Source organism: Ostrinia furnacalis, unplaced genomic scaffold, assembly GCF_004193835.3.
Source record: "Ostrinia furnacalis isolate ACB-3 unplaced genomic scaffold, ASM419383v2 OfSCF2409, whole genome shotgun sequence".
Taxonomy (NCBI): Eukaryota; Metazoa; Arthropoda; class Insecta; order Lepidoptera; family Crambidae; genus Ostrinia; species Ostrinia furnacalis.
The window spans coordinates 1,036,805-1,044,584 of NW_021132648.1; the positions used below are offsets into that span (position 1 = coordinate 1,036,805).

General features: G+C 36.4%; 1 protein-coding gene across 1 annotated transcript; it reads right to left on the reverse strand.

Moving 5' to 3' along the window:
* Window positions 1-262: 262 nt before the first annotated feature.
* Window positions 263-7,532, reverse strand: LOC114355447 (probable serine/threonine-protein kinase nek3). The gene is made up of 3 exons (XM_028308288.1): window positions 7,247-7,532; window positions 5,463-5,564; window positions 263-4,365 (listed from the first exon to the last, which is right to left on the reverse strand). Exons 2-3 carry the CDS (start codon window positions 5,560-5,562, stop codon window positions 263-265), a joined length of 4,203 nt encoding a protein of 1,400 aa, XP_028164089.1. The 5' UTR covers window positions 5,563-5,564; window positions 7,247-7,532.
* Between the last annotated feature and the right edge of the window lie 248 nt (window positions 7,533-7,780).

Sequence of the window (7,780 nt, forward strand, 5' to 3'; positions counted from 1 at the left end):
TCAACTAAAATATCTTTGGACATAAAATTAAATCTAGTTGTTTATAATGTACGAATATTCTACAATGAAGACGTACTTTTATTAATTTTATTTTGCTCGAGTAAATGCTTCCCTTTATGCGCAATTTGTCAAATTGTCCTACCTAACAAGCGCACTAGGATGACCCTATTTATACTTAATTCTATTTACTAGAAGAGGTAATTTACTAGGAACTATGACTTTAAATGTAAGATTCAGCATTAATTGCACAAAATGAAAGAAACTAAATTTCATACTCTTGTCTCATGTTGACGATATCGTTTAACGATTTAGGTGACTTGCACGTATTTTCACATTTCCTAGCAGATTTCTTTGCTTGGCCTTTAAAGCTTTTTGGCGCTCTAGAATTTGTGGGTGTATTTGTGTCAGCATTGGGAAATAACATTGGGTTCATTTGTGCCTGTAGTCTTGCCAATATTTCATTTTCCGGACTTAGCGCCGGAGAGTAGCCTCTATTTGGCTGAGGACCATGTGACTGTGCCATTGTGTTTGGGTCGAGACACATTTTTTTGACGGCGAAAGGTCCTGTCTTATTCTTCATGCAAAGAGGGCCAGGTTTCGATGTTTTACTTTTATCAATATTAGGCATATTATCACCATTACGAAGTAATACATTGCTACTATTCGTTGACTGTTTCAAAGTTGTATCAGCAACTTTCGCTTCTACATGCTGGTTTTCAAATGTTAAATTGTTGTTGTTTATAGGAGTAATAATTACATCATTACGTTTTAATATTGTGGGCACATTACGACTCCCAATAGTGTTAACGTCTCTGGGCAGATTCGTTTCATTTTTCTCGATTTCTCCAACAGGTTTGTTGCCATAGATTTGTGGTTGGTTTTTGTTTTGATATTGATCTGGTATAGGTGGAGGGGGATGTGTGAACCACAGAGGCTGGAGTGACGTTAGTAGGTGCTGAGGAGGTAATGGCGGCGGTGGCAGCGACGTAACGTGTGGAGTTGGAGGCGGCGGCGGTGGCGGCGGCGGTGGGCACTGCAGAGGGGGCGGGGGGCACTGCAGAGGGGGCGGGGGGCACTGCAGAGGGGACGGGGGGCACTGCAGAGGGGGCGGTGGGTACTGCAGAGGGGGCGGTGGATAAGACGGATTTGGAAGGTGTGAAATGGGATGCCCTCCAGTGTAAGGTATATGTGGATATCCTATATTTACAGCTGATTGAGTGACATTTGTGTGATTGCGTGTAAAGTTATTCGGGGATCCATTTACTGTAATATCATGGCTATAAAATTTCGGTTGGTTTAGCATGTTCACAGATACAGGAGTTTTATTATTTGCTGGAGCTGCAGAATTCTTGTTTGAGGGCTCGGTTTTAGAAATCTTTCCTGGTTGCAATCCCTGATTTGGCACTTGTATATTTGTAACAGTTGTAGCAAAGTTCTGCTGATAAATAGCCTGTCCATTAATTGCGCTATCATTCGTATTCATATTTGCTCTAATGCTCTCATTCATGTTAGAGCCGGTTTTTTGCTCCTGTATGTCAAACAAGTTGCCTGGGTGTTTCATAGTGCTGGTAGACTTTGCAATTTTATTAACATCAACTATAGGGGAATTGGGAACGGGCAGAGTCTTGGATCTGTTGGAAGATTTTGACTTGCAAGTAGACTTATGAATGATGTTGCTGTTATGATTTATTAAGCTAGGTTTTCGAGCTCCATTATGTGTGTGATACTGATTGTTGGAAGTGGCTGACATTGCGTTATTATTGTCATAAATATGTTTATCAGAATTTGTCAGATCGGTTTTCTTTGAAGGTGTTAACTTAAATTTATTAGCTGGATTCATCCTCTCTTTAGTAATAGAATTCATATTATCATTAGACATTGCACTATGGAGAGTTGTTTTAGATGCTTCAATATTGTTCACATCATTATCATCACCATTTCCTTTTGTCAATTTATCTAATTCACTTGGCAGCGGCTGCTTCTGAGAATTTTTGGAATTGCTTGGCACTGTAATAATAATATTTTCATTTTTATAAACTACATTATTTGTAACAGTTGGTTTCATCGAGTGTGCATTTATGTCTTTTGCGACTTTAGTATACCGGATATCTTTTCTTAGTAGTTGCTTAAGTTCTGAATTACTATTGCATGGTAATATTGGAGAATTGGATCTAAATGAGCCACTTGCAGCAACTACATTAGTCGAATCTCTCTCTACGATACTCGTAGGGGTTGTTTGTTTAATTAAATTATTCTTCGATTGTTCATTAAGATTATTTTTAATCAATGAAGCACTTGAATGATTAAGTTCCAAATATTTTTTGTAATGTGCTATGTAAACTGGAGATATAGTAGGCATATTTTTTTGTTTTTTTCTCTTAAAAATATTATTTTGACGTGACTTAACTGCTGAATTACTTGGAGATACAGGAGTTTCATTATTGCTAATTCTGACATTTCCATTGGTTGGGTTTGCTCTGTTTTCTAAGTTCTTATTGTCCATAGGTTGAACTATAGTGCCTAAAAGGCCTAAACTTTCAGAAGCTGAGGTAATGTAATATTTTTTTTCATTTGGGCTAGGCTTAGTACAAGTTGTAGTAGCAGGGAGAACAGGCAGGCTTATGTTTGCATTTCTACTGGTTGGGTTTCTTCCATTTTCAGGGTTTTTAATAATCACCGGTTCAACTCTAGTCCGCAAAGTTTCTGAAGCTGCGGTAATATTATTTTTTTTTTCTTTTGGTTTAAGCTTAGAACAGGTTACAGTAGCAGGAAGAACAGGCAGGCGTGCATTTCCAGTAGTTGAGTTACTTTTATTCTCAGGGGTTTTATTAACTGCCGGTTGAACTGTAGTCCCCAAAGTTCCTGAAGATGAAGTATTAGTTTTATTTTTTTCTTTTAGTTTAGGAGTAACACATGTTATAGTAGCAGGAACAATAGGCAGGTTTATGTTTGCATTTTTACTGGTTGGGTTTCTTTCATTTTCAGGGTTTTTATTAACCACCGGTTGAACTGTAGTCCGGAAAGTTTCTGAAGCTGCGGTAACAGTTTCATTTCTTGTTTTTGGTTTAGGCTTAGCACATGTTATAGTGGCAGGAAGAATAGGCAGACTTATGCTTGTATTTCTACTGGTTGGGTTTCTTTCATTTTCAAGGTTTCTATTAACCACCGGTTGTATTATAGTCCGCAACGTTTCTGAAGCTGTGGTAACAGTTTCATTTTTTGCTTTTGGTTTAGGCTTAGTACATGTTATAGTAGCAGGAAGAACAGGTAGGCTTATGCTTGCATTTCTACTAGTTGGGTCTCTTCCATTCTCGGGGTTTTTAATAACCACCGGTTGTATTGTAGTCCCCAACGTTTCTGCTAATGAAACGGTTACGACAGCTTCATTTTTTGCTCTTGGTTTAGGCTTAGCACATGTTATAGTAGCGGGAAGAATAGGTAGGCTTATGTTTTCATTTCTACTGGTTGGGTTTCTTTCATTCTCGAGGTTTTTATTAACCACCTGTTGAACTGTAGTCCCCAAAGTTTCTGAAGCTGAGGTAAAAGTTTCATTTTTTTCTTTTGATTTAGGCTTAGCACATGTTGTAGTCTTCAGAAAGCCTATTTTGCTTGCATTGCCATTGGTTGGGTTTGCTCCACTACTCTCAGTGTTTATATTAGTTACAGTGTGAATTGTAGTCCCTAAATTTCTTAAAAGTTTTAAAGCAGAGGTAATGGTTTCATTTTTTTCTATTGGTTTAGGCTTTGGTCGAGCTTTGGCCGTTTTGCATTTACTCGGTTTTGGCACTTTGGTGAATTTGGTTTTATTTGTATTTGCGCTCGATGATATATTGTTAAGTTGCTCAGATGATACGACTTTTAAACCTATCAAACCAGTATTATGTTTATAATTATAATCTAATTTAGATACGTTTGCTTGACTAAGAGCTAAATCTGCATCGCTTTTATATCGTTTACATGAAATGTTTTTTGTTTGAACAATTTTACGTTTCTTATCAACATTTTTTGATTGGCATATAATATTATGGGGTATATTAACCATTTCATTTTTATTTAGAAAACCGTCGCACGTATAATCAGTTAGATCTATGGTAATTGGATTATGTAAGTTTTCACTGGAATTATTATCCATGTTTAATTTGTTTTCTTGTGTGTAGGACAAGTTATATTTCTTATAATACCAGGGATGCTCTTTGCAATCGACCACTTGAATACTTAGAGGGCAGCACTCGTTCAAAAAGTCTATGTTGGATTGTAGATCAAAGAAACTCGTAGGCAGAAAACAACTGCTTTTCCCGTACCAAGAAGTTTCTTTTTGTTCACCCTGGTCTTGAGTCGCCAGTTCGTCTTGAGGTAAATTGGAATCTGGAACGGAATTAACATCTTATGATTTCTGATCACTCTGACAAACTCCTTATTAACTTGAGTAGTGATCATGAAGAAGTGACGTTAAATTTTTAGGATTCTAGAATTTTTAAGAATTAACAAGAGTCTTGACTAAAATGTTTTGACCCAAGACAAATATTATGTTGACTAAATACTGGCTTCTACGTTTGTGTCGCGTTCTAAAGCAATAAGTTCAGCAAAAGTCATTCATTAGTAGGTATGACTTGCTGATAAGAAGACCCACGTCACAAAGCTGTGATCGCGTCAAGGCCAATCTCCTCGCGTATCGCGTAGCAAAGTAGTAGATAATTTTGTGATCCATATTATGACCGATTTGGCGTAGTGGCTGAAAATTTCACTACTATGTCAGTGAGCGCGAGTTCGATCCCGTCTGTTTGTTGTTGACAAAAAAGTGTTTATGATCGTATTTTCATAAAATAAAAATCCCGTGCCGTATTTTCAGAAAATTGTGATGTGAACAATTAATGTTAAAATTGATTTCGCACCGGGCTAACTTAGTAGCAGTATTGTATCATAAACGTTTGTAAAAATTGTTTCACCTTTAAAGGAAATAAGACTAAGGCTGGGTTGCACCATCTTACTTTGACTTTGAAAAAAAATAATTCAAACTTCATACAAAAAACATCAGTTATCGTTATAGTTACGGTCAAAGTTAGGTGATGCAACTCAGCCTAAGAAGCGTAAGTATTTGTACGCTAAGCTTACATTGCCACGCCATGAACAGTAGGTAACGCCATAGAAAAACGCTTAGATGCGCTGATTTCTATAATCAATTCCAATCTCAATCCGTTCGTCAACTGTCAAATTTATATCTGTTTTTGGTCGAAATAGATATCACAGTTTTCGATGTTTTTACTTTTCATATTGTTTATAACATTAATTTTCATATTGTTTATAATATTAAAACAATGTGAAAGTGTAAAAGCATCGAAAATTATGGATATTTGATCGCCAACATATTAAAAGACAGTTGATGGACGGATTTGTATTGGGATTTGGCAATCCGGCGTTAGTGTTTCAGGCGTCCTAAAAAAGTATCGACAGACATGACTCACCGTCCGGATACGGCAAGTCGCGTGGCCCGTGGTCTCCGTCCGGTTCCGAAGGCTGTCCGTGGAAGTGACGATCAGCGTCGGCTGACTCCTGGTGACTCATAGCTACGACAAAACAAAACATAACATAGAAAAAAGAAATGGCGGTCAGGAAGGGAAAATTGGCTTATGGCAAAACATACTTTAAACACAAATCAACAATAAACAATCCTTAGAAAATACCAATTTTTGTTATGGAAAAATGCATTTTTCATAATAAAACATAAACTTAAAACAGGAAAAATCAGAACACAAAAATCTTTTTAAACTCAAAAACATAAGCCAAAGCACATTAATAAAGTAAAATTAAAAAAGGTACGATTCAGACTTTTTTTCAATAAAAAACAAAGTTTTGTTAGACACACACACTTTTGTTAGGAGTTAAAAGTTCATCTTATTCATCCGTCAATAAGCCAAGGGACCGGAAATTGATAACGGTAAAATAAAGGTCAAAGATTAAAATAGAAGTTATATTAAACGGTTAACTCTTTCGCAAAGATGTATAAAATATACCTATCGTAAAACTAAATATTTTATTAAAACAGGAAATTTTTATTTAGCAAATAGAGTAAACAGTATGCAGTAGTTTTATTTTACTGAACAACGAACCACTCGAATTTATGTTCTGCAGCAAATTCCGCAATGATTTCATAAGATTTACGTTCGATGCACTTTTATTCAGATGTATGCGCGTGCGCAACATACATATGCGTCTGACAATATTACTCGATCAATAAAATAAGCTACGTTGTTGAGACTTGGGACTCAATTTAAATTTCCAATCACACATCGCGGTGAACACACCGACGACCTTCAAGACTTATAGATTTTAGACTGCCTAAATTGTGCCTTGTATCTTATGGCGCAAGTACATTATGCGGGAAGTGCCAAGACGTAATAGTGTGAACACCATCTCGGTTACTCTCTTCTCTCTCTTCGCGTGCGTCGCCCATACTTCGGAGTTCGGTGTGCGCGGGCTAGTGCTTCGACTTGGACAATTTCCCGCAAAGTGTACTTGCGCCATTACAATTTGTCGGCTTAATCCGTAGAGCACATTAAGCTAAACGTTGTTGCTTCTTATGTTGTTACAATAGGGGCGGTTTTAAAACGATAAAGTATTGTCTGTTGTGCTATCTATGTTCGACGAGGTAACACCATGAGATGCTGATTACTTTATAGTAATCTTTAGTATAGTTTATAGTAAGTAATATTTATATATTGAAGTCCTGAAACGGGTTTTTAAGTGATGATGTGGAAGCACATCACCTAATAAATGTTGATTATTTAACACAATATAACACAAAATAGGGCTGCTTTAAAGTAAATATTTGTAGACGATGCAATGCCAAAAGCTTAATTCTCTCTTATTAATAAAATAGTTTATAATTATCTGATTGTTATATTTCCACACGTAAACGTTTAGACACATTTTGTTATCACATTCATTCTTTAATATAAGACGGAAATTAATAAAACAAATAAAGAGTAACATTGTGACAGAACTATTGATAAAAGTACACAGAACTAAGACTGGGTTGCGTCAAAAATCTGTCAAATTCCATACTAAAACACCGGTTAACGTTATAGTTACGGTTAAAGTTAGGTGGTGCAACTCAGCCTAAGCTGAGATGGTTCAATCACTATGAGTAAATTTTTATCAAACTTTGTTTGCCGGTGTTTATTGGCGCGGACACTATAAGCAGACACTGCAAAATTATTAACACAATCAACACAAGTGATTTACGTACCCAAGCATTGCCTATATTGAATAGCTTCTTGAAAGATGACACGCAAGTGCACACTACTACACTATACTACACAAATAACCTCATGTCAATTATTAAAATTTACAATTCATAAATTTATAATTTACGAATCCAAATAAATTTATAATTCATGAATAATTGCTCAGATTCGCACGTCCATTTCAGTCGCGTACTACAAATGGTATGATGGCTGCCTGTGCCTGTCTGTATGAGCAAAACTTTTAAATGAGAGCGCAAATCAAAATATGGATGTATTTTGATAATTCATGTTGGGTTTTTCTGACTTTAGACCTTTAGATAAACTATAGCGCGCCAAAACCGCTTGGTTGGGAGCGGAAGAGCGTGCGAGTGTAGCTATATTATCTATCTATATGCTATTATGAACTCAATGCGATACTGGGTCCACAATGAATTCTCAGAAGAGATAAACTTGCTAAGAGTTTTGTTTTGCGCAGGAGACAACGAAGCACTATATGTATTATCTGCACCAATAGGGAATTTGTAAAAAGATAACAG